General features: G+C 40.6%; 1 protein-coding gene across 1 annotated transcript in view; it reads left to right on the top strand.

The window, feature by feature from the left end:
• The window catches only part of LNPK (lunapark, ER junction formation factor), a 587,422-nt gene that overhangs the window by 249,448 nt on the left and 310,438 nt on the right, over positions 1–27,536 (top strand). The window contains exon 6 of the mRNA XM_053698475.1: positions 2,424–2,464. Coding sequence (XP_053554450.1) covers positions 2,424–2,464 — 41 coding nt within the window. The remainder of the gene's footprint in view (positions 1–2,423; positions 2,465–27,536) is intronic.

Here is a 27,536-nt window from a genome sequence, read left to right as displayed (position 1 = left end):
GCACATCCCCACTTCCAACTTCAAAGTTCCTTGCTCCGGGTCCAGATCCAGGGATCCCAAGGCGGCTCTAGTGGATGCACTAGTAGCACCTTGGACCTTCAAACTAGCTTATGTGTTCCCGCCGTTTCCTCTCATCCCCAGGCTGGTAGCCAGGATCAATCAGGAGAGGGCGTCGGTGATCTTGATAGCTCCTGCGTGGCCACGCAGGACTTGGTATGCAGATCTGGTGAATATGTCATCGGCTCCACCTTGGAAGCTACCTTTGAGACGAGACCTTCTTGTTCAGGGTCCGTTCGAACATCCGAATCTGGTTTCACTCCAGCTGACTGCTTGGAGATTGAACGCTTGATCTTATCGAAGCGAGGGTTCTCAGATTCTGTTATCGATACTCTTGTTCAGGCCAGAAAGCCTGTAACTAGAAAGATTTACCACAAAATTTGGAAAAAATATATCTGTTGGTGTGAATCTAAAGGATTCCCTTGGGACAAGGTTAAGATTCCTAGGATTCTATCCTTCCTTCAAGAAGGATTGGAAAAAGGATTATCTGCAAGTTCCCTGAAGGGACAGATTTCTGCCTTGTCTGTGTTACTTCACAAAAAGCTGGCAGCTGTGCCAGATGTTCAAGCCTTTGTTCAGGCTCTGGTTAGAATTAAGCCTGTTTACAAACCTTTGACTCCTCCTTGGAGTCTCAATTTGGTTCTTTCAGTTCTTCAGGGGGTTCCGTTTGAACCCTTACATTCCGTTGATATTAAGTTATTATCTTGGAAAGTTTTGTTTTTAGTTGCAATTTCTTCTGCTAGAAGAGTTTCAGAATTATCTGCTCTGCAGTGTTCTCCTCCTTATCTGGTGTTCCATGCAGATAAGGTGGTTTTACGTACTAAACCTGGTTTTCTTCCAAAAGTGGTTTCTAACAAAAACATTAACCAGGAGATTATCGTACCTTCTCTGTGTCCGAAACCAGTTTCAAAGAAGGAACGATTGTTGCACAATTTGGATGTTGTTCGCGCTCTAAAATTCTATTTAGATGCTACAAAGGATTTTAGACAAACATCTTCCTTGTTTGTTGTTTATTCCGGTAAAAGGAGAGGTCAAAAAGCAACTTCTACCTCTCTTTCTTTTTGGATTAAAAGCATCATCAGATTGGCTTACGAGACTGCCGGACGGCAGCCTCCCGAAAGAATCACAGCTCATTCCACTAGGGCTGTGGCTTCCACATGGGCCTTCAAGAACGAGGCTTCTGTTGATCAGATATGTAGGGCAGCGACTTGGTCTTCACTGCACACTTTTACCAAATTTTACAAGTTTGATACTTTTGCTTCTTCTGAGGCTATTTTTGGGAGAAAGGTTTTGCAAGCCGTGGTGCCTTCCATTTAGGTGACCTGATTTGCTCCCTCCCTTCATCCGTGTCCTAAAGCTTTGGTATTGGTTCCCACAAGTAAGGATGACGCCGTGGACCGGACACACCTATGTTGGAGAAAACAGAATTTATGTTTACCTGATAAATTACTTTCTCCATGGGTGTGTCCGGTCCACGGCCCGCCCTGGTTTTTTTAATCAGGTCTGATAATTTATTTTCTTTAACTACAGTCACCACGGTACCATATGGTTTCTCCTATGCAAATATTCCTCCTTAACGTCGGTCGAATGACTGGGGTAGGCGGAGCCTAGGAGGGATCATGTGACCAGCTTTGCTGGGCTCTTTGCCATTTCCTGTTGGGGAAGAGAATATCCCACAAGTAAGGATGACGCCGTGGACCGGACACACCGTTGGAGAAAGTAATTTATCAGGTAAACATAAATTCTGTTTTTGGGTGTGGATTATTTTCAGCGGAATTGGCTGTCTTTATTTCATCCCTCCCTCTCTAGTGACTCTTGCGTGGAAGATCCACATCTTGGGTAGTCATTATCCCATACGTCACTAGCTCATGGACTCTTGCTAATTACATGAAAGAAAACATAATTTATGTAAGAACTTACCTGATAAATTAATTTCTTTCATATTAGCAAGAGTCCATGAGGCCCACCCTTTTTTGTGGTGGTTATGATTTTTTTGTATAAAGCACAATTATTCCAATTCCTTATTTTTTATGCTTTCGCACTTTTTTCTTATCACCCCACTTCTTGGCTATGCGTTAAACTGATTTGTGGGTGTGGTGAGGGGTGTATTTATAGGCATTTTTGAGGTTTGGGAAACTTTGCCCCTCCTGGTAAGAATGTATATCCCATACGTCACTAGCTCATGGACTCTTGCTAATATGAAAGAAATGAATTTATCAGGTAAGTTCTTACATAAATTATGTTTTTTGCTCATGGTGAGTGCCTCTACAGTGCATAGCAGATACTTGGTTCCTTGATATGAACTTAGACGTGTGTCCTATTTAATTGCTGTGTATTTTTATGCATCTTTGTTCCTCATTTTGCAGATGATTCACTTGAAGATTTAAAAGCACAAAAGAAAAAAATAGTGAGTATTCTAAATACTGTAAAACCTGGTAGTAATTAAAGTGTATTGCATTAGTGTACTAGTATCAATCTATATTTGTAAGGATTAGATTTAGCTTTCTTCTAAGATTTATAGTACTGTTTTAAATATTTTTTGTGGATCACATATGAAATATGAGCATTTTGCACACACCTTCATACAATGTTTTTAACTTTTGAACCAGTATTACTAGTTCACAAAAAGGACTAGATTTATTTAAAGTGAACCCATAGTATGTTTGAACTTCTTTGAGCGATTGGATTAGTATGTTCTGAAATTATTGTCCTTCTAGAGAGCCTTATGCACTTTTTATATATTCTTTTTTCTTAATTCCTGTTATATTATTAATTCTCCCCAACTCCCTCCTTTTCCCCCTTTTGTCAACTGCTCTTCTTATTTCTCTCCCTCCCCTAATGTCACTTGGCTCATCCGTATTTTCAGCTACTTTTCTCTTATTTTTTGCTTTCTATGGGTGTATAGTTTAGAAGACAATGAGGGTAAGATCAAGAGTTGTGAATAAAGTGTTAGAAAAACACAGATAAGCATGCATTGGTATTAAATGATAGAACCTACAAATAGGCAGTAAAATTTATTGCAGTATTAAAGAAAATGACGTACCTAATGACCAAACTTTAAGGTTAGTGGTCCTTTGTGTATATGCAGTCTATGGTGACGTCTAAATTGCTGCCTTGTAGATGGATGAAGGAAATGTTTATTCAAGACTCATGTCTATTGCGTTCTGATGGTATGAGGTACTGTTTTTTAATTTTCTGTGCTTCAATATTTAATCTTTCTGTGGTATTACAGAATCCTAGTCCTTTCTCATCTGTATGGTGCCAAACAAATCTTTAGATATTTTGTAGTAAACATATGGACTGTCTGTCTCCCGATTGGGGAAAGTGCAAGAGCTAAATAATTCTTTTTTTCTCAAAATGAAATTAGGTGACTTATGTTTTAGTCCCACCTTTAATTGCTTCTAAGCAGACTAAATTGTCCTTCCAGTAAACTCTAATTGCTGATTTGGATGTTAGTTTTCAAAGCTGCTAAAATAAAAAATAGATCTCTGGAGACATCATGGTCTAAAGATTTATTTGTGCTTATGCTAATAAGCACCCGGATTTTGGTGAAATAGCAAAAAAAAAAAAATTGTATTTACTCTATATAGCCAATAGTATTTGGACACCCCCTACTAATTATTCAATTTAGATGTTTGAGCCACACCCATTGCTAACAGGGGCATAAAATTCATCACATAGCCATGAAATCTCCAGACGAACATTGGCAGTTATAACGTTATTTTTTGCCTGGAACCAAAGATGCAGAAAATCGAAGCAAGGTATCAGTCAATATAGTAGAGTAGTAAGCAGTGTACAAGCCAGGGGTCAGAGCCATAAGAGCCACCTGAAATGTAAGCAGTAGAGCAGAAGCTTTAGACCGGTACAGAGGTCCGGACACAGTTCCATAGTTCATAAGACAGTAAGTCAATCCTCAGGTAGCGAATCTTGGTATAAGGGTCAGACAGTTGGCATAATCCAGAAACTTTGCCAAGGTCAAGATCAGGGAAACAAGCCAGGAACAAGAATGATTTAATTTCCATATGAAAGACTGATTGGGAGTCTGAGATGGCCTTTTAACACCTCCCTTTCAGACTTGGCACCAGGAACAAAGCAAGTAATAAAAAGTGCGCTAAAGTAGCAAACAGATTCATTACAAGAATTTAGGTGAGACGTGGTCACACTTTTCTTCCTTTTTGCCCCCTCTTTACTCCTCAACCATACACACACTATTTTTAACTCTTTATTTTCTATAATTTAAAATCAATATGTGTTTTATGTGGCCACTTTTAAATAATCTCCATATAATCTATCCTTGTACCATCACCATATTTACTATATTTTTGTCTTTCCATATACTATAGCTTCACACTTTATTGTGCAGCCACCATTCATAGTCTTTATTTCCCCTAGAAACAATATTTACAATACGATCAAATACTTGAAATTATAATATAAGAAAAGGACGGGCGCTTAAAGTGTAAGCTGAATAAATAAGAAATCAAAAATCAGTGTGACCACTCTAAACGATGCAAGTATATTGTGAAACCCACATATTAAAGGGACAGTAAAGTCAAAAAATATCTTTCATCATTTAAATAGGGCATGTAATTTTAAACAACTTTCCAATTTACTTTTATTACAAATTTTGCTTTGTTCTCTTGGTATTCTTAGTCGAATGCTAAATCTAGGAGGTTCATGTGCTAATTTCTTACACCTTGAACACTGCCTCTAATCTGAAAGCATTTTGACAGTTTTTCACCACTAGAGGGCATTAGTTCATGTGTTTCATATAGATAACCTTGAGCTCAGGCACCTGAAACTCATAGGAGTCAGAAATGATTGGCTAAAAATGCAAGTCTGTCAAAATAACTGAAATACAAGGTAATCACAGAGGTAAAAAAGTATATTATTATAACTCTGTTGGTTATTCAAAATTGAGGAATGGGTAATAAAGGGATTATCTATCTTTTTAAACAACAAAAATTCTGGTGTTTACTGTCCCTTTAAGTGAAAATCTCCTAAACAAAGAAGCAATTCCTCTGGATGTGGATATAAAAGCTGGTTTTAAAAAATTATTTAAAAGCAATGCATTTTTCAGTGTCTAGGCACTGGTTTAACCTGATAAAACCGTGCCTAGACACTGAGAAATGCTTTCTTTTTCAAGATACGATGAGTGCACGGATTTCAACCTTGTGGGATTACGCCTCCTGGTCAGCAGTTGGAGGCAAAGAGCACCACAGCAGAGCTGTATATATTGCTCCTCCCTTTCCTCCCAACCCAGTCATTCTCTTTGCCTGTGTTAGTGATAGGAAGAGGCAAAGTGAGGTTAGTTATAGATTCTTCAATCAAGAGTTTATTATTTTGAAAGTAGTACCAGAGTGTGCTGCTTTGTTCTAGGGTGTAGCCTAGCCCAGATCAGTGTCTACAGTAAAAAGAGAAGCATTTGGTGGCTTTAAAGCAATGGGAACTTGTGGGACATAATTCTCACTGTGCCTCCCATACTGATGTTGCCCTGCTTGTAAAGTCTGAGGGGAGAGTAAAACTCAGTACTTTTTATTTCCACAGGCCAATGTGAGGAGAAAATTAGGACCTCGCAAGCCGGATGGAGAGCCTTTGCTGTCGGGCAGATTGAGGTAAGTGCTGACTTTTATTTCTGGGGTTACAAGAAGAAAAGACTCAGAAGAAGTTGGGCACTTGCTTGGTATAGATTTATAAGGAAGCCCTTAATGGAATTGGGCACTTTATTTTATTTGGCAACTTGTCTCTGATGCATAGGAGACTAAATGCGACGGCTAGCGCAGGCACTGGAGGGCACTCTATATTTAATACACATAACAATGGTGGTAGTCACATCTCCCGGCGGTTCTTAGAGAAGACATACTGACCGGGAGATGTCTGTACTGATGTTGCCTGTGGCGGGCATAATTGGGAGTTAAAAAGTCTCTGGGGCAATGGATAGCATCTCCCGGCGGTCATATACATGTTTCTAACTCATTTTATTCATTAAACATGTCGACCGTGAGGTATCTGTTAACGCCCACGAAGGGCGGTCCTTGGGAGGCGAGCGCACCTTTTTTCTTCTCCCGGCGTTTGCATAGAAAGAGCTGTCTGTTTTTGTTCCACGACGGCTGAGTTATACAGGTCCTATTACGCACTCTATTAATTGTATGCGTATTTTGGACCGGAGATGTTTTTCTCTTAAGTGTATCCAGTCCACGGATCATCCATTACTTGTGGGATATTCTCCTTCCCAACAGGAAGTTGCAAGAGGATCACCCACAGCAGAGCTGCTATATAGCTCCTCCCCTCACTGCCATATCCAGTCATTCTCTTGCAACTCTCAACTAAGATGGAGGTCGTAAGAGGACTGTGGTGTTTTATACTTTGTTTATTTCTTCAATCAAAAGTTTGTTATTTTTAAATGGTACCGGAGTGTTCTGTTTATCTCAGGCAGTATTTAGAAGAAGAATCTGCCTGCGTTTTCTATGATCTTAGAATATGTGAGAACAGCAAAGGATCTTAGTTACTTCTGCTGAGGAGTGAGGTAACTTCAGAGGGGGAATAGCGTGCAGGTTTTCCTGCAATAAGGTATGTGCAGTTAAAATATTTTTCTAGGGATGGAATTTGCTAGAAAATGCTGCTGATACCGAAGTAATGTAAGTAAAGCCTTAAATGCAGTGATAGCAACTGGTATCAGGCTTATTAATAGAGATACATACTCTTATAAAAGTGTATTTCTCCAACATTGGTGTGTCCGGTCCACGGCGTCATCCTTACTTGTGGAAATATCTCTTCCCCAACAGGAAATGGCAAAGAGTCCCAGCAAAGCTGGCCATATAGTCCCTCCTAGGCTCCGCCCACTCCAGTCATTCTCTTTGCCGTTGCACAGGCAACATCTCCACGGAGATGGTTAAGAGTATGTGGTGTTTAAATGTAGTTTTTTTATTCTACTATCAAGAGTTTGTTATTTTAAAATACTGCTGGTATGTACTATTTACTCTGAAACAGAAAAGGATGAAGATTTCTGTTTGTGAGAGGAAGATGATTTTAGCAGACAGTAACTAAAATCGATTGCTGTTTCCACATAGGACTGTTGAGATGAAGTAACTTCAGTTGGGGGAAACGGTTAGCAGACTTTTCTGCTTAAGGTATGACTAGCCATATTTCTAACAAGACTGTGTAATGCTGGAAGGCTGTCATTTCCCCTCATGGGGACCGGTAAGCCATTTTCTTAGTTTCAAACAGAATAAAGGGCTTAATATGGGCTATAAAACTGGTAGACACTTTTATGGGCTAAATCGATTGCTTTATTTGGACATTTTATACATGTTTATGCTGATAATTCACACTTATAAACTTGGGGAACGTTTTTTAACGTCAGGCACTATGTTAGACACCTTTTCCAGTCAGGGAGGGCCTTCCCAGTTGTAGGCTGAGCCTCATTTTCGCACCATTACTGCACAGTTGTTTTTGAGAGCAAGACATGCAGATGCATGTGTGAGGACCTGAAAGTGGTTGGAAAAGTTTCTAGAAGGCGTCATTTGGTATCGTATTCCCCTCTGGGCTTGGTTAGGTCACAGCAAAGGCTGTAGCTGGGACTTTATAGGGGTTAAATTTGTAATTTAATTATGTAATTATGTAATATGTAATTGTAATTTTGCTCCGGTTCCGTTATTTTAAGGGTTAAAGGTCTGAAAATTGGTATGCAATACTGTTAATGCTTTAAGACACTGTGGTGAAATTTTGGTAAATTTTGAACAATTCCTTCATACTTTTTCACATATTCAGTAATAAAGTGTGTTCTGTTTAAAATTTAAAGAGACAGTAACGGTTTTGTTATAAAACGGTTTTTGTGTTTTATTGACAAGTTTAAGCCTGTTTAACATGTCTGTGCCTTCGGATAAGCTATGTTCTATATGTATGAAAGCCAATGTGTCTCCCCATTCAAAATTGTGTGATAATTGTGCCATAGCGTCCAAACAAAGTAAGGACAGTACTGCCACAGATAATGAAATTGCCCAAGATGATTCCTCAGATGAGGGGAGTAGACATGATACTACATCATCTCCTACTGTGTCTACACCGGTTTTGCCCACGCAGGAGGCCCCTAGTACATCTAGCGCGCCAATGCTTATTACCATGCAACAATTGATGGCTGTAATGGATAACTCCATAGCAAATATTTTATCCAAAATGCCTGCATATCAAAGAAAGCGCGATTGCTCTGTTTTAAACACTGAAGAGCAGGAGGGCGCTGATAATTGTTCTGTCATACCCTCACACCAATCTGACGTGGCCATGAGGGAGGTTTTGTCAGATGGGGAAATTTCAGATTCAGGAAAAATTTCTCAACAAGCTGAACCTGACGTTGTGACATTTAAATTTAAATTAGAACATCTCCGCGCACTGCTTAAGGAGGTGTTATCTACTCTGGATGATTGTGACAGCTTGGTCATTCCAGAGAAATTATGCAAGATGGACAAGTTTCTAGAGGTTCCGGTGCACCCCAACGCTTTTCCTATACCCAAGCGGGTGGCGGACATAGTGAATAAGGAGTGGGAGAAGCCTGGCATACCTTTTTGTTCCCCCCCTATATTTAAGAAATTATTTCCTATGGTCGACCCCAGAAAGGACTTATGGCAGACGGTTCCTAAGGTCGAGGTGGCAGTTTCTACTCTAAACAAGCGAACTACTATTCCTATCGAGGATAGTTGTGCTTTCAAAGATCCTATGGATAAAAAATTGGAAGGTTTGCTTAAAAAGATTTTTGTACAGCAAGGTTACCTTCTACAACCCATTTCGTGCATTGTTCCTGTCACTACAGCAGCGTGGTTCTGGTTCGAGGAACTAGAAAAGTCGCTCAGTAGAGAGACTCCATATGAGGAGGTTATGGACAGAGTTCACGCACTTAAATTGGCTAACTCCTTTATTTTAGATGCCGCTTTGCAATTAGCTAGATTAGCGGCGAAAAATTCAGGGTTTGCAATTGTGGCGCGCAGAGCGCTTTGGCTAAAGTCTTGGTCAGCGGATGTATCCTCCAAGACAAAATTGCTTAACATTCCTTTCAAAGGTAAAACTCTCTTTGGGCCAGAATTGAAAGAGATTAAGTCAGACATCACTGGGGGAAAGGGCCACGCCCTTCCACAAGATAGGCCTTTCAAGGCCAAGAATAAGTCTAATTTTCGTTCCTTTCGCAATTTCAGGAACGGACCGGCCTCTAATTCTGCATCCTCTAAGCAAGAGGGTAATGCCTCACAGCCCAAACCAGCCTGGAAACCTATGCAAGGCTGGAACAAGGGTAAGCAGGCCAAGAAGCCTGCTGCTGCTAACAAAACAGCATGAAGGAGTAGCCCCCGATCCGGGACCGGATCTAGTAGGGGGAAGACTCTCTCTCTCTTTGCTCAGGCTTGGGCAAGAGATGTTCAGGATCCCTGGGTACTAGAAATAGTTTCTCAGGGTTATCTTCTGGAATTCAGGGAACTACCCCCAAGGGGAAGGTTCCACATGTCTCACTTATCCTTAAACCAAATAAAGAGACAGGCGTTCTTACATTGTGTAGAAGACCTGTTAAAGATGGGAGTGATACACCTGGTTCCAATGACGGAACAAGGAATGGGATTTTACTCAAATCTGTTCGTAGTTCCCAAAAAAGAGGGAACCTTCAGACCAATTCTGGATTTAAAGATCCTAAACAAATTTCTCAGGGTTCCATCGTTCAAAATGGAAACCATTTGAACGATTCTACCCACTATCCAGGAAGGTCAATTTATGACTACCGTGGATCTAAAGGATGCGTACCTACATATTCCTATCCACAAAGAACATCATCAGTTCCTAAGGTTCGCCTTTCTGGACAAACATTACCAGTTTGTGGCCCTCCCATTCGGGTTAGCCACTGCTCCAAGGATTTTCACAAAGGTACTCGGGTCCCTTTTAGCGGTTCTAAGACCGAGGGGCATTGCAGTAGTACCGTACTTGGACGACATTCTAATACAGGCGTCGTCCCTTTCAAGAGCAAAGGCTCATACAGACATCGTTCTGGCCTTTCTCAGATCTCACGGATGGAAGGTGAGCATAGAAAAAAGTTCTCTGTCTCCGTCAACAAGAGTTCCCTTCTTGGGAACAATAATAGATTCCTTAGAAATGAGGATTTTTCTGACCGATGTCAGAAAGTCAAAACTTCTAAGCACTTGTCAAGTTCTTCACTCTGTTCCACGTCCTTCCATAGCTCAGTGCATGGAAGTAGTAGGGTTGATTGTTGCAGCAATGGACATAGTTCCTTTTGCACGAATTCATCTAAGACCATTACAACTGTGCATGCTCAAACAGTGAAATGGGGACTATACAGACTTGTCTCCAGTGATTCAAGTAGATCAGAAGACCAGAGATTCACTCCGTTGGTGGCTGACCCTGGACCATCTATCCCAGGGAATGAGCTTCCGCAGACCAGAGTGGGTCATTGTCACGACCGACGCCAGTCTAGTGGGCTGGGGCGCGGTCTGGGAATCCCTGAAAGCTCAGGGACTATGGTCTCGGGAAGAGTCTCTTCTCCCGATAAACATTCTGGAACTAAGAGCGATATTCAATGCTCTCAGGGCTTGGCCTCAGCTTGCAAAGGCCAGATTCATAAGATTCCAATCAGACAACTTGACGACTGTTGCGTATATCAATCATCAGGGGGGAACAAGGAGTTCCCTGGCGATGAAAGAAGTGACCAAAATAATACAATGGACGGAGGATCACTCCTGCCATCTATCTGCGATCCAAATCCCAGGTGTGGAAAACTGGGAAGCGGATTATCTGAGTCGTCAGACATTCCATCCGGGGGAGTGGGAACTCCACCCGGAGATCTTTGCCCAGTTGACTCAATTATGGGGCATTCCAGACATGGATCTGATGGAGTCTCGTCAGAACTTCAAGGTTCCTTGCTACGGGTCCAGATCCAGGGATCCCAAGGCGACTCTAGTGGATGCACTAGTAGCACCTTGGACCTTCAACCTAGCTTATGTGTTTCCACCGTTTCCTCTCATTCCCAGGCTGGTAGCCAGGATCAAAGAGGAGAGGGCCTCGGTGATCTTGATAGCTCCTGCATGGCCACGCAGGACTTGGTATGCAGACCTGGTGAATATGTCATCGGTTCCACCATGGAAGCTACCTTTGAGACAGGACCTTCTTGTTCAGGGTCCATTCGAACATCCAAATCTGGTCTCCCTCCAGCTGACGGCTTGGAGATTGAACGCTTGATTCTATCGAAGCGTGGGTTTTCAGATTCTGTGATACTCTGGTTCAGGCCAGAAAACCGGTAACTAGAAAGATTTACCATAAAATATGGAAAAGATATATCTGTTGGTGTGAATCCAAGGGATTCCCATGGAATAAGATAAAAATTCCTAAGATTCTTTCCTTTCTGCAAGAAGGTTTGGATAAAGGATTATCTGCGAGTTCTCTAAAGGGACAAATTTCTGCTCTATCTGTCTTACTACACAAACGACTGGCAGCTGTGCCAGATGTTCAAGCATTTGTTCAGGCTCTGGTTAGGATCAAGCCTGTTTACAGACCTTTGACTCGTCCCTGGAGTCTAAATCTAGTTCTTTCAGTTCTTCAAGGGGTTCCGTTTGAACCTCTACATTCCATAGATATTAAGTTATTATCTTGGAAAGTTTTGTTTTTGGTTGCTATTTCTTCTGCTAGAAGAGTTTCAGAGTTATCTGCTCTGCAGTGTACTCCGCCCTATCTGGTGTTCCATTCAGATAAGGTTGTTTTGCGTACTAAGCCTGGTTTTCTTCCTAAGGTTGTTTCCAACAAGAATATTAACCAGGAGATAGTTGTACCTTCTTTGTGTCCGAAACCAGTTTCAAAGAAGGAACGTTTGCTACACAATTTAGATGTAGTCCGTGCTCTAAAATTCTACTTAGAAGCTACAAAAGAGTTCAGACAAACATCTTCTCTGTTTGTCGTCTATTCTGGTAAAAGGAGAGGTCAAAAAGCAACTTCTACCTCTCGTTCCTTTTGGCTTAAAAGCATCATCCGATTGGCTTATGAGACTGCCGGACGGCAGCCTCCTGACAGAATCACAGCTCACTCCACTAGGGCTGTGGCTTCCACACGGGCCTTCAAGAACGAGGCTTCTTTTGACCAGATATGTAAGGCAGCGACTTGGTCTTCACTGCACACTTTTGCCAAATTTTACAAATTTGATACTTTTGCTTCTTCGGAGGCTATTTTTGGGAGAAAGGTTTTGCAAGCTGTGGTGCCTTCTTTTTAGGTAACCTGATTTGCTCCCTCCCTTCATCCGTGTCCTAATGCTTTGGTATTGGTTCCCACAAGTAAGGATGACGCCGTGGACCGGACACACCAATGTTGGAGAAAACAGAATTTATGCTTACCTGATAAATTACTTTCTCCAACGGTGTGTCCGGTCCACGGCCCGCCCTGGTTTTTTTAATCAGGTCTGATGAATTATTTTCTCTAACTACAGTCACCACGGTACCATATGGTTTCTCCTATATTTTTCCTCCTGTCCGTCGGTCGAATGACTGTGGTGGGCGGAGCCTAGGAGGGACTATATGGCCAGCTTTGCTGGGACTCTTTGCCATTTCCTGTTGGGGAAGAGATATTTCCACAAGTAAGGATGACGCCGTGGACCGGACACACCGTTGGAGAAAGTAATTTATCAGGTAAGCATAAATTCTGTTTTTAAAACGTTTGCTGGCATGTTTAATCTTTTTTTACATATGTTTGGTGATAAAACTTATTGGGGCCTAGTTTTTTCCACATGGCTGGCTTGAGTTTTGCCTAGAAACGGTTCCCTGAGGCTTCCCACTGTTGTAATGAGTGGGAGGGGCCTATTTTGGCGTTTTTTGCACAGCAAAAATTACAGACACAGACATCCAGCTTCTTCCTGCATGATCCAGGACTTCTCTGAAGGGCTCAAAAGGCTTCAAAAGTCGTATTGAGGGAGGTAAAAAGCCACAGTAGAGCTGTGGCAGTTGTTGTGACTGTTTAAAAAACGTTTTTGTCATTTGTTATTCCGTTTTTGGTATTAAGGGGTTAATCATCCATTTGCAAGTGGGTGCAATGCTCTGCTAACTTATTACATACACTGTAAAAATTTTGTTAGTGTAACTGCATTTTTTTCACTGTTATTTCAAAATTTGGGAAAATTTGTGTTTCTTAAAGGCGCAGTAACGTTTTTTATATTGCTTGTAAACTTGTTTTAAAGTGTTTTCCAAGCTTGCTAGTCTCATTGCTAGTCTGTTTACTTGTTCATTATGTTTGAAAGCCATGGTGGAGCCCCATAGGAGAATGTGTACTAAATGTATTGATTTCACCTTAAACAGTAAAGATCAGTCTTTATCTATAAAAGAATTATCACCAGAGGGTTCTGTCGAGGGGGAAGTTATGCCGACTAACTCTCCCCACGTGTCAGACCCTTCGCCTCCCGCTCAGGGGACGCACGCTAATATGGCGCCAATTACATCAGGGACGCCCATAGCGATTACCTTGCAGGACATGGCTGCAATCATGAATAATACCCTGTCAGAGGTATTATCTAGATTGCCTGAATTAAGAGGCAAGCACAATAGCTCTGGGGTTAGGAGAGATACAGAGCGCGCAAATGCTGTTAGAGCCATATCTGATACTGCGTCACAGTATGCAGAACATGAGGACGGAGAGCTTCAGTCTGTGGGTGACATCTCTGACTCGGGGAAACCTGATTCAGAGATTTCTAATTTTAAATTTAAGCTTGAGAACCTCCGTGTATTGCTTGGGGAGGTATTAGCTGCTCTGAATGACTGTAACACAGTTGCAATTCCAGAGAAATTTTGTAGGCTGTATAGATACTATGCGGTGCTGGTGTGTACTGACGTTTCTTTCATGTAATTAGCAAGAGTCCATGAGCTAGTGACGTATGGGATATACATTCCTACCAGGAGGGGCAAAGTTTCCCAAACCTCAAAATGCCTATAAATACACCCCTCACCACACCCACAAATCAGTTTTACAAACTTTGCCTCCCATGGAGGTGGTGAAGTAAGTTTGTGCTAGATTCTTCGTTGATATGCGCTTCGCAGCAGGCTGGAGCCCGGTTTTCCTCTCAGTGTGCAGTGAATGTCAGAGGTATGTGAAGAGAGTATTGCCTATTTAAATTCAATGATCTCCTTCTACGGGGTTACAGAAATTATTAGCAAGGAGTGGGATAGACCCGGTGTGCCCTTTTCCCCACCTCCTATATTTAGAAAAATGTTTCCAATAGACGCCACTACACGGGACTTATGGCAGACGGTCCCTAAGGTGGAGGGAGCAGTTTCTACTTTAGCAAAGCGTACCACTATCCCGGTTGAGGACAGTTGTGTTTTTTCAGATCCAATGGATAAAAAATTGGAGGGTTACCTTAAGAAAATGTTTATTCAACAAGGTTTTATTTTACAGCCCCTTGCATGCATTGCGCCTGTCACTGCTGCAGCGGCATTCTAGTTTGAGGCCCTGGAAGAGGCCATCCAGACAGCTCCATTGAATGAAATTATTGACAAGCTTAGAACGCTTAAGCTAGCTAACTCATTTGTTTCTGATGCCATTGTTCATTTGACTAAACTAACGGCTAAGAATTCCGGATTCGCCATCCAGGCGCGTAGGGCGCTATGGCTTAAATCCTGGTCAGCTGACGTGACTTCAAAGTCTAAATTATTCAACATTCCTTTCAAGGGGCAGACCTTATTCGGGCCTGGCTTGAAGGAAATTATTGCTGACATTACTGGAGGCAAGGGTCATACCCTTCCTCAGGACAGGGCCAAATCAAAGGCCAAACAGTGTCTAATTTTCGTGCCTTTCGAAATTTCAAGGCAGGAGCAGCATCAACTTCCTCCGCTTCAAAACAACAGGGAACTGTTGCTCATTCCAGACAGGCCTGGAAACCTAACCAGTCCTGGAACAAGGGCAAGCAGGCCAGAAAGCCTGCTGCTGCCCCCAAGACAGCATGAAAGAACGGCCCCCTATCCGGAAACGGATCTAGTGGGGGGCAGACTTTCTCTCTTCGCCCAGGCGTGAGCAAGAGATGTTCAGGATCCCTGGGCGTTGGAGATCATATCTCAGGGATATCTTCTGGACTTCAAAGCTTCTCCTCCACAAGGGAGATTTCATCTTTCAAGGTTATCAGCAAACCAGATAAAGAAAGAGGCATTCCTAAGCTGTGTGCAAGACCTCCTAGTAATGGGAGTGATCCATCCAGTTCCGCGGACGGAACAAGGACAGGGATTTTATTCAAATCTGTTTGTGGTTCCCAAGAAAGAGGGAACCTTTAGACCAATTTTGGATCTAAAGATCTTAAACAAATTCCTCAGAGTTCCATCATTCAAAATGGAGACTATTCGGACCATCCTACCCATGACCACAGTGGACTTAAAGGATGCCTACCTTCACATACCGATTCACAAAGATAATCATCGGTTCCTAAGGTTTGCCTTTCTAGACAGGCATTACCAATTTGTAGCTCTTCCCTTCGGGTTGGCCACTGCCCCGAGAATTTTTGCAAAGGTTCTGGGCTCACTTCTGGCGGGTCTAAGACCGCGAGGCATAGCGGTGGCTCTGTATCTAGACGACATCCTGATACAGGCGTCAAGCTTTTAAATTGCCAAGTCTCATACAGAGATAGTTCTGGCATTTCTGAGGTCGCATGGGTGGAAAGTGAACGTGGAAAAGAATTCTCTATCACCACTCACAAGAGTCTCCTTCCTAGGGACTCTTATAGATTCTGTAGAGATGAAAATTTACCTGACTGAGTCCAGGTTATCAAAACTTCTAAATGCTTGCCGTGTCCTTCATTCCATTCCATGCCCGTCAGTGGCTCAGTGCATGGAAGTAATCGGCTTAATGATAGCGGCAATGGACATAGTGCCATTTGCGCGCCTGCATCTCAGACCGATGCAATTATGCATGCTAAGTCAGTGGAATGGGGATTACTCAGATTTGTCCCCTCTACTAAATCTGGATCAAGAGACCAGAGATTCTCTTCTCTGGTGGCTTTCTCGGGTCCATCTGTCCAAGGGTATGACCTTTCGCAGACCAGATTGGACGATTGTAACAGATGCCAGCCTTCTAGGTTGGGGCGCAGTCTGGAATTTCCTTGAAAGCTCGGCGATCGTGGACTCAGGAGGAGAAACTCCTCCCAATAAATATTCTGGAGTTAAGAGCAATATTCAATGCTCTTCTAGCTTGTCCTCAGTTAGCAACACTGAGGTTCATCGGATTTAAGTCGGACAACATCACGACTGTGGCTTACATCAACCATCAAGGGGGGGAACCAGGAGTTCCCTAGCGATGTTAGAAGTCTCAAAGATAATTCGCTGGGCCGAGTCTCACTCTTGCCACCTGTCAGCGATCCACATCCCAGGCGTAGAGAACTGGGAGGCGGATTTTCTAAGTCGTCAGACTTTTCATCCGGGGGAGTGGGAACTCCATCCGGAGGTGTTTGCTCAACTGGTCCATCGTTGGGGCAAACCAGAACTGGATCTCATGGCGTCACGCCAGAACGCCAAGCTTCCTTGTTACGGATCCAGGTCCAGGGACCCGGGAGCAACGCTGATTGATGCTCTAGCAGCTCCTTGGTTCTTCAACCTGGCCTATGTGTTTCCACCGTTTCCTCTGCTCCCTCGACTGATTGCCAAAATCAAACAGGAGAGAGCATCAGTGATTCTGAAAGCGCCTGCGTGGCCACGCAGGACCTGGTATGCAGACCTAGTGGACATGTCATCTCTTCCACCATGGACTCTGCCTCTGAGGCAGGACCTTCTAATACAAGGTCCTTTCAATCATCCAAATCTAATTTCTCTGAGACTGACTGCATGGAGATTGAACGCTTGATTCTATCAAGGCGTGGCTTCTCCGAGTCAGTCATTGATACCTTAATACAGGCTCGGAAGCCTGTCACCAGGAAAATCTACCATAAGATATGGCGTAAATATCTTTATTGGTTTGAATCCAAGAGTTACTCATAGAATAAGGTTAGGATTCCTAGGATATTGTCCTTTCTCCAAGAGGGTTTGGACAAAGGCTTATCAGCTAGTTCTTTAAAAGGACAGATCTCTGCTCGGTCTATTCTTTTGCACAAGCGTCTGGCAGAAGTTCCAGACGTCCAGGCATTTTGTCAGGCTTTGGTTAGGATTAAGCCTGAGTTTAAAACTGTTGCTCCCCCGTGGAGCTTAAACTTTGTTCTTAAAGTTCTTCAGGGAGTTCTGTTTGAACCCCTTCATTCCATTGATATTAAACTTTTATCTTGGAAAGTTCTGTTTTTGATGGCTATTTCCTCGGCTCGAAGAGTCTCTGAGTTATCTGCCTTACATTGTGATTCTCCTTATCTGATTTTTCATTCAGACAAGGTAGTTCTGCGTACCAAACCTGGGTTTTTACCTAAGGTGGTTTCTAACAGGAATATCAATCAAGAGATTGTTGTTCCATCATTGTGTCCTAATCCTTCTTCAAAGAAGGAACGTCTTTTGCATAATCTGGACGTAGTCCGTGCCTTGAAGTTTTACTTACAGGCTACTAAAGATTTTCGTCAAACATCTGCCCTGTTTGTCGTTTACTCTGGACAGAGGAGAGGTTAAAAAGCTTTGGCAACCTCTCTCTCCTTTTGGCTTCGGAGCATAATACGCTTAGCCTATGAGACTGCTGGACAGCAGCCCCCTGAAAGGATTTCAGCTCATTCTACTATAGCTGTGGCTTCCACCTGGGCCTTTAAAAATGAGGCCTCTGTTGAACAGATTTGCAAGGCTGCGACTTGGTATTCGCTTCACACCTTTTCAAAATTTTACAATTTGACACTTTTGCTTCTTCGGAGGCTGTTTTTGGGAGAAAGGTTCTACAGGCAGTGGTTCCTTCCGTTTAAGTTCCTGCCTTGTCCCTCCCATCATCCGTGTACTTTAGCTTTGGTATTGGTATCCCACAAGTAATTTATGATCCGTGGACTGGATACACTTAACAAGAGAAAACATAATTTATGCTTACCTGATAAATTTATCTTGTAGTGTATCCAGTCCACGGCCCGCCCTGTCCTTTTAAGGCAGGTCTAAATTTTAATTAAACTACAGTCACCACTGCACCCTATGGTTTCTCCTTTCTCGGCTTGTTTCGGTCGAATAACTGGATATGGCAGTGAGGGGAGGAGCTATATAGCAGCTCTGCTGTGGGTGATCCTCTTGCAACTTCCTGTTGGGAAGGAGAATATCCCACAATTAATGGATGATCCGTGGACTGGATACACTACAGGAGAATTAAATTTATCAGGTAAGCATAAATTATGTTTTTGTTCAGGCTTTGGTTCGTATCAAGCCTGTTATTAAATCAATTTCTCCTCCTTGGAGTCTTAATTTGGTTTTGAAGACTTTGCAGGCTCCTCCTTTTGAGCCTATACATGCTTTGGATAATAAACTACTGTCTTGGAAAGTGTTGTTCCTTTTGGCTATCTATTCAGCTAGAAGAGTTTCAGAATTGTCTGCTCTCTCTTGTAAGTCTTCTTTTCTGATTTTTCATCAGGATAAGGCTGTTTTGCGGACTTCATTTAAATTTCTTCCTAAGGTTGTGAATTCTAACAACATTAGTAGGAAAATTGTTGTTCCTTCCTTGTGTCCTAATCCAAGAATGCTCTTGAAAGATCTTTGCATTATTTGGATGTTGTAAGAGCTTTGTCTGTTTAAGAGGCTCTTGGAGCTTCCAGATGTACAGTCCTTTGTTAAGGCTCTGATTAGGATCAGACCTGCGTTTTAGATTTAAGGCTCCTCCTTGGAGTCTAAATCTTGTTAAGGTTTTGCAACTGGCTCAGTTTGAGCCTATGCATGAAATTAACATTAAATTGTTGTCCTGGAAGTTTTTTTTCTTTCTACTGGCTATTGCTTCTGTGTGCAGAGTATCTGAGATTGTTGCCTTGCAATCTCAGCCTCCTTATCTGGTGTTCCATTCTGAGAAGGCTGTCCTACGTACTAAGACCGCAACATCCGTCAAGAGATTGTGATTCCTTCTCTGTGCCCCAATCCTTCTTTGTGCCCCAATCCTCCTTCTAAGGAACATTTGCTTCATTATTTGGATGTGGTTTGCGCCTTGAAGTTCTATCTTCATGCTACTAAAGATTTTAGACAAACTTCTTCCTTGTTTGTTGTATATTCTGGGAAGCGTAAGGGTCAGAAGGTCTCTTCGACTTCCTTATCTTTTTGGTTTAGGACTGTTATCCGTTTTGCTCAGCGGGACATAAATCTCCTCAGAGGATTATGGCTCATTCTACTAGAGCAGTGGCTTCCTCTTGGGCCTTTAAGAACGAGGCCTCTATGGATCAGATTTGTAAGGCGGCTACCTGGTTTTCCTTACATACATACTTTTTCTAAATTTTACAAGTTTGATGTTTTTGCTTCGGCTGAAGCAGCTTTCGGGAGAAAGCTTTTGAAGGCTGTGGTGCCCTCAGATTATGGTCTGCCACTCTTTTTGTCCCTCCCGTTATCATTGTGTCCTCTAGAGCTTTAAATATATGTATTTTACTTATATTTGCCATGAGTCAGGTCTATGTGTATCAATATATGTATATATTTGTGTGTATGTATGTATGTATGTATGTATGTATGTGTGTATATATGTGTGTATATATATATATATATATATATATATATATATATATATATATATATATATATTCACAGCTATTATTATTTAACCTCTCTTTGTATTCAAAGATGAAATATTACATCCACAATTTTCTCCCGCCTGATTAGAGTGGCCAAGTTCAAATGCTTATTTGCCTTCTGCATTGCCTTACCTGATATTTTTATTTATTTTTTTTAGAAGGAAGTCATAATTAAGAAGAAAGTCATAATTAAATAGTATTAAAATGTGCCAGTGTTTTTTCAAATAATCACTACATAAATTAATCTTAGTTTGTAAACCTAGTTAACCTTCTCTTAACCTTTGAAAACACCACTGCCTTTAGTTAACACTGGTCACCCCGAGCTACACCACACAAGCCCTTTTGAGGTTCCTACCCTTACATAGCACGCTTCAGATACTTTTGGAATGTTACAAATAAAGATTTTTAGCCTCCAGAAAATTAAGTTTTAACCTTTCAAGACAAAAAAGCAAATTTTCTGAATATTTTCCTGCTGTTGAGTTTTCACAACATTCGGAGCAAGCTAATTGCTTCTGCTAATAAATAATCTAAAATCGATGCTGACAGCAGCTAATTGGCAGAGAGACTTTATTCAGTAAAGCGCTTGGCTAACGACCTTCTTTAAATTAATAGCATTAAATGCTACAAGGAAATAAATCTGAGGAATTGCCTGTCATTTGCTGTCATGTCTAATAACTTCCAATAATGATGGCTGATAGATTTTTGCAGATTCCATTATTGAAGTTGCTGCATGTAATTATTCTCCTCATTATATGTAAACAATTAGCAACATTTGGTGTTTCCTTGCAATAAAGCTGTTAAATACAAGCAATACATTTCTATCCTTTATGAGACAAAGCAATATGAAGTTGGGTAAAACGATTTGATTCAGTATAGATATATGTGGACATTCTACATGAGAATAATCCTGCTGCATTTTCCTACAGTAGTTAGTTTACACATTTCACACTGTAAATATTCAGTTTGTCCACAAAAATAGAGGGAAATAGCTGGTTTTATCATTTTAAAGGGACATGAAACCTAGTTTCTTCTACAAGATACGACGAGTCCACGGATTTCATCCTTACTTGTGGGGATATTATCCTCCTGCTAACAGGAAGTGGCAAAGAGCACCACAGCAGAGCTGTATATATAGCTCCTCCCTTCCCTCCACCCCCAGTCATTCTCTTTGCCTGTGTTTAGTACTAGGAAGAGGTAAAGTGAGGTGTTAGTTTTAGTTTCTTCAATCAAGAAGTTTTTATTTTAAATGGTACCGGTGAGTACTATTTTCCTCAGGGAGGATATGTAAGAAGAATTCTGCCCTGAGGTTGATGATCTTAGTGGATGTAACTTAGATCCATATTGGTTCCCACAGAGCTTCTGAAGGTAGTACAAGAGAAATCTTCAGTGTGGAGAACAGTTTCATGCTACAAGCAGCATTGAGGTATGTTCTGTCATTTATTTCTGAGGAGACTTAGTGTATCAGAACTGGCTGACATTTTTTCCCTGCAAGGGAAGGGGTAAGCAGTAGACCTGTTGAAACAGAGGTTATTACTGAAAAACCTGTGTGTATTATTTATTAATATAGTACTGGGTTTAATGCAGCAAAGGGCTTATTGCAGCATATATCAGACACTGGGAGAGGCAGCTTAACGGTTTTGTTTTTATTTGTAGATAAACAATTATATGGCTGTTTTTATGAGGTTGTGTTTTGGGGACATGGCTTATGGCTAAACCGCTTCCCATGCGGTTGTACAGGCTGAGGTGAACGTCGCCCATGATGGGCGGGGCCTATTTTCGCACGCTCAGAGGCGCAGTTACTCTGGCTGAGAAGGCAGCAGGCATTGGCTCCGGATGGGCCTAAACTGATGTCCTGTTAACCGGATCATTATAGAGTCTTTTTGCAGAACCCTGGGGTCAGGTAGGCGCCACAGCAGAGCTGCAGGGGTCGTGTTTTTTTAAATAAAATACATTTTTTGCTATAAAAAACTTTTTGCTATAAAAAACTTTTAGGGTGCAATAATTTTTGGCACTATTGTATATGTGTAGCTAATTAGATAGCGTTATTTAACGTTTTTAGGCAGTTTGGAAAAAATGGTGTGCTTTTTTTATCTCTTAAAGGCGCAGTACATGTTTTTCAAAAAATTGTTTAATTCAATAAATAAATTGTTTATCGACTTGTGGTTATTACTAGTCTGTTCAACATGTCTGACATTGAGGAAACTCATTGCTCTATGTGTTTGGAAGCCATTGTGGAACCCCCTCTTACATTGTGTACCTTTTGTACTGAAAGGGCCTTACATTGTAAAAAGCATATTTTAGGTAAAGAAAGTATGCTTAAGGATGATTCTCAGTTTGAAGAGAATCAGGATATGCCATCCAATTCTCCCCAAGTGTCACAACCTTTAACACCCACACAAGCAATGCTAAGTACTTCTAGTGCGTCTAATTCTTTTACTCTGCAGGAGATGGCTGCAGTTATGTCAACTACCCTTACAGAGGTATTATCTAAATTACCAGTGTTGCAGGGTAAACGCAGTAGGTCAGGTATTAATGTGAATACTGAATCCTTTGATGCTTTATTGTCTATTTCTGATGTACCCTCACAGTGCTTTGAGTTGGGGGTCAGGGAATTGCTGTCTGAGGGAGAACTTTCAGACTCGGGCACTGTGTTACCTCAGACAGATTCAGACGTGATGTCCTTTAAATTTAAGCTTGAACAATTCCGCCTGTTACTTTGGGAGGTTTTAGCGACTCTGGATGATTGTGATACTATTGTTATACCACCAGAGAAATTGTGTAAGATGGACAAATATCTAGAGGTGCCTACTTACACTGATGTTTTTCCAGTTCCTAAAAGAATTTTGGAAATTGTAAAAAAGGAATGGGATAGACCAGGTATACCATTCCCTCCCCCTCCTAATTTTAAGAAAATGTTTCCCATATCAGACACCATTCGGGATTCTTGGCAAATGGTCCCTAAGGTGGAGGGAGCTATTTCTACCCTGGCTAAGCGTACAACTATACCTATTGAGGACAGTTGTGCTTTCAAAGACCCTATGGATAAAAAGTTAGAGGGTCTTCTAAAGAAATTATTTATTCATCAGGGTTTTCTTTTACAACCTACGGCTTGCATTGTTCCAGTAACTACTGCAGCAGCTTTTTGGTTTGATGCTCTAGAAGAGTCTCTGAAGGTTGAGACTCCATTAGATGACATTTTGGATAGAATTAAGGCTCTCTCAGGGGTTGATTATTGTAATATGTTGTGAACTGCAGCTTTTTTTTTTTTTTGGATCAAGGGTGTTCTTGTCTGACGGTTTTTTTTATTTTTTTTCTCCTCACCTTCCTCTCTTCTCCCTCTAAGGTTTTCATTTAAAAAATAATGGCTGAAAATATCAGGTTGTTGTCTTGGAATGTGGGAGGTATATCATCTCCAGTAAAACGTAAATTGGTGATCAGAACTCTGGGTAAATTACAACCCGATCTAGTATGTCTTCAGGAGACTCACCTTAATGAGGCAGAGGCAATAAAATTAAGGACTAATTGGGTTGGGGAAGTAATCTCTACTAAAGCTAGAAATAAAAAATGCGGTGTAGTAATTCTACTACAGTACATAAAAACTTAGATTATAAAATAAGCAAGATAGAGTTGGATAAGCAAGCTAGATTTATGATACTTCAAATACATGTTAAAGGTGTAAAATTCATAATCTGTAATATATATGCTCCTAATAGATTCTCAATAGAATTCTGGGAAAGAATCCAAAATAGAGTATATCCATTTAAAAGCCAAAATCTAATCATTTGTGGAGATTTTAATGCAACGCTAGGCCCATCAATAGATCGATTTTCACATAAAAATATACTAGCTAATAAATATAGTGCAAAACACTTTCAGAAATTTTGTTATAAATTGAAATTAACAGATATTTGGCTAATTCAAAACCCAGATAGTTTAAAATATATGTGTGAATCTAGAGCCCATAGAACATTTTCCAGGATTGATATGTTTTTAGTTGCTGAATCTCTTTCTATATGGCAGATAAGGACAGAAATTCGTGAGATTATGATATCAGACCACGCAATAATTTCATTAAATCTCTCCCTGGGGAAGAAGGGTGGACCCCAGAAGGCAGTGTTTTTTATGTGCTGACCCTAGATTTCAAGCCTGGTTACAAATAAAGTGGCAAGAGTATGGATTGAACAATGTAGACTATAGAAACAAAATTGAAATTTTTTGGGAGGCCGCTAAGGTCGTCCTCAGGGGCGAGATAATGGCTTTTCTAAATATACGAGGGAAGAAGATTAAAGCTAGAGAGGTCTTGTTGGCAAAAAATGTAAAGACTGCATTTACACAGATACAAAGTGTATCATCACAGCAGAATTGGGATAATTATATGATTGCCAGAAAAGAGAGAGATCTGTATTTGAAACAAAAATCCCAGTTGGAGATCAGAATAAATCATCACTACAAAGGTATTCACGGATGTTCAGCGAAATATCTAGCTAACCTTATTAAATGTAGAAAGAATTATTTTTTTTATATCAGTCATTAAAGATAAAGAGACTAGATATTCTGATACTGCAGATATTTGTTAGAATATTTGTTTCGTATTATCATTTGTATTCTGCAATTGAGATTAACTCAGAGGAACAAGATAGATTTTGGTCAAATATTGTGACCCCCCAGATTAAGACTGAAGACCTTTCTAGGTTAAATGAAACTATAACAAGAGAGGAAATCGGTATTGCCATTGATAGATTGAAACAAAATAAAGCACCTGGCCCAGACGGCTTTCCTCCAGAATTTTACAAATGCTTAAAAGATGATTTGTTACCAGTATTAGAGAAGCTCTTTAATAGATATTATACGATAGATAGTCCGATTTCAACTTATTTTTCATTGGCTAACATCTCTCTTATATTGAAGAAAGGAAAAGAGGTAGAGGATCCAGCATCATATAGACCGATTTCGGTCCTAAATTCTGATTACAAGATTCTTACCAGTATTTTAGCTAATAGATTGTCAAATTGCATACAAGAACTCATCCATCCAAATCAGATTGGGTTCATGAGTAATAGGAACGCATGTAAGAATATAAGAAAATTAACAACTTTTCTTGATTATGCCTGGAATAATGAGCACGAACTTAAAAGAAATAGAGGGTATGATATGGCGGTTTTAACCCTGGACGCGGCCAAAGCGTTCAACTCTATAGTATGGGAGCACTTATTTGTATTGATGGGAAAATTTGTTATTTGGGGGAATTTTGTGCAATTTATACATAAAATATATTCAAAACCTGTATCACACATATTGATTAATGGAACTGTCTCCCCTAAGGTAACATTACAGCGAGGTACAAGGCAAGGTTGCCCATTATCGCCGCTATTGTTTAACTTAGCGTTAGAGCCATTCGCGATTCGGGTTAGGAGTCGTCTATATTAATAGGTCCATTTCGCTTAAATATCTTATTATATGCAGATGATATTTTGCTTTTTTTTTTAGAAAACTTGCAGCAATCTATCCCTAACTTGATTTATTTACTGGAAGAATTTGGCTCATTCTCAGGTTATCGAGTTAATACTGATAAAAGTGAATTAATGATTATAGGAAAGACAGTTCCTGGAACTTATAGAAATACTTTCAAAGAAGTAGACACTATATTAAATTCCTGGGATTGATGCTACATAAAAATCCTGGGCATTGGTATGCTGACAATTATAGGCCTTTATTTAAAAAAATTAAGATAGATCAACTATGGACTTCTTTCCCTTTGTTATTAACGGCAAGGGTTAAACTAATTAAAACCATTATCTTCCCTCGTCTGTTATATCCATTACAAAATTTACCGCTATTTATATCTAGTAGTGATTTAAAGAAAGTATATCGTTATTTCTCACTATTCATCTGGCAAAACAAAAAACCTCGTATCTTTTTATCAAGGTTAATGCAGAAGTCAGAGGTTGGGGGTCTAGCACTTCCAGATGTTAAATTATACAATATCGTAGCATTGGTGAAAATTGCAATTGATTGGATAGCTAGAACAAATATATATTCTACCTCTGAAGTAGAGGTTTTCTTGAAACATCCTTTTGAATTAATAGCAATTCTACATTGTAAACCACGCCAGCTACCTGGCAACGTTATCTCTCTTTTGTCATTTAAAAATGTAGTTTTGGCCTGGCATAAATTTTGTACAAAATTAGGGTTAGATTTTACTTTTTCAGAATTCTTTCCTATACAGGGTAATCCATTATTTTCTCTGGGTATTAATCAGAAAGCTTTTCAGTCTTGGGCAGAGAAAGGTTTAAGGCTAATTTACCAAGCGTTAGGTTCAGATGGTCGAGTGTTACCGGGAGAGGCTCTATTCTCGCGATTTAATCTGCCCAGAATGGATTTATTTTCTTTTTTCCAGCTACGGCATTTTGTCAACGCCCAGCAATGGACGTTTCCCTTGGCTATTGCTTGGTCTGATGTCAGGATCTTAATACAAAGATTTACTGCAGGGCTTACATCAATCTCATTAATATATGATATTATGCTTTCAAAATAATCGCAAGGATATACTGATAGGATCTGTAATTTTTGGATACTGACCATTCCAGATTTAGATCAGGATCAAATTAGGCAGTTTTAATACTCTAGATAAAAGTAAAATCCCATCGAGTTGGAGAGAATCTCACATGAACCTTTTGAATAACTATTATTTATACCCTGCTAAATTGGCCAGATTTTATGGAACTAGGTCCGCGGGATGCCCAAGATGTTCTTATTTTAAAGCGGATTTACTTCATATGTTTTGGGCATGCCCCAAGATTAGTCAGTTGTGGTCAAAGATTAGATATTGGTTTAATGTTACTCATAAGATGACTGTCCCCCTCACATTCCAGGATATTATCCTACTAATGAACTCTAGTGATCAAAACAATAGTTGGACTTATCCCCTCAATATAACGATAATGGCAGTAAGACAGCGTATATTGAAGAATTGGAAAGCAAGTAGAGGACCCTAGGTCACTGAGGTTATGCAGACCATCCAGGAACAGATAAGCTTTGAAGCGTACCATCTTCAAGATTCTTCAGAAAAAAGAATCAAGAAATTTCTATGTAATTGGTATAGTATTGTAAAGTGCTACCCTCTATCTATAAAAAAACAGATAATACGGCCCTTTTTATCATCTAATAGTTTTGCTGAAATGGTCATACTAGAATTATTCCCCTATTCATGGATAACTAACGCTTCTGAGGTACAAATTTAGAGATTCCCAGGAATAGCGAATGAAGGTAATATTTAAGTAGGGAGGAGAGGGAAGAGGGAGAGAGGAACAGAGAGATGTTTGACCTCTATTTCTTTCATGTAATTAACAAGAGTCCATGAGCTAGTGACGTATGGGATATACATTCCTACCAGGAGGGGCAAAGTTTCCCAAACCTTAAAATGCCTATAAATACACCCCTCACCACACCCACAAATCAGTTTTACAAACTTTGCCTCCAAGGGAGGTGGTGAAGTAAGTTTGTGCTAGATTCTACGTTGATATGCGCTCCGCAGCAAGTTGGAGCCCGGTTTTCCTCTCAGCGTGCAGTGAATGTCAGAGGGATGTGAGGAGAGTATTGCCTATTGAATGCAGTGATCTCCTTCTACGGGGTCTATTTCATAAGGTTCTCTGTTATCGGTCGTAGAGATTCATCTCTTACCTCCCTTTTCAGATCGACGATATACTCTTATATTTACCATTTCCTCTACTGATTCTCGTTTCAGTACTGGTTTGGCTTTCTACAAACATGTAGATGAGTGTCCTGGGGTAAGTAAGTCTTATTTTCTGTGACACTCTAAGCTATGGTTGGG

The sequence above is a fragment of the Bombina bombina genome, chromosome 1 (genome assembly GCF_027579735.1).
Source record: "Bombina bombina isolate aBomBom1 chromosome 1, aBomBom1.pri, whole genome shotgun sequence".
Lineage (NCBI taxonomy): Eukaryota > Metazoa > Chordata > Amphibia > Anura > Bombinatoridae > Bombina > Bombina bombina.
The sequence above is the reverse complement of the archived record's forward strand: the minus strand, read 5'-3'. Positions and strand labels throughout refer to the sequence as shown.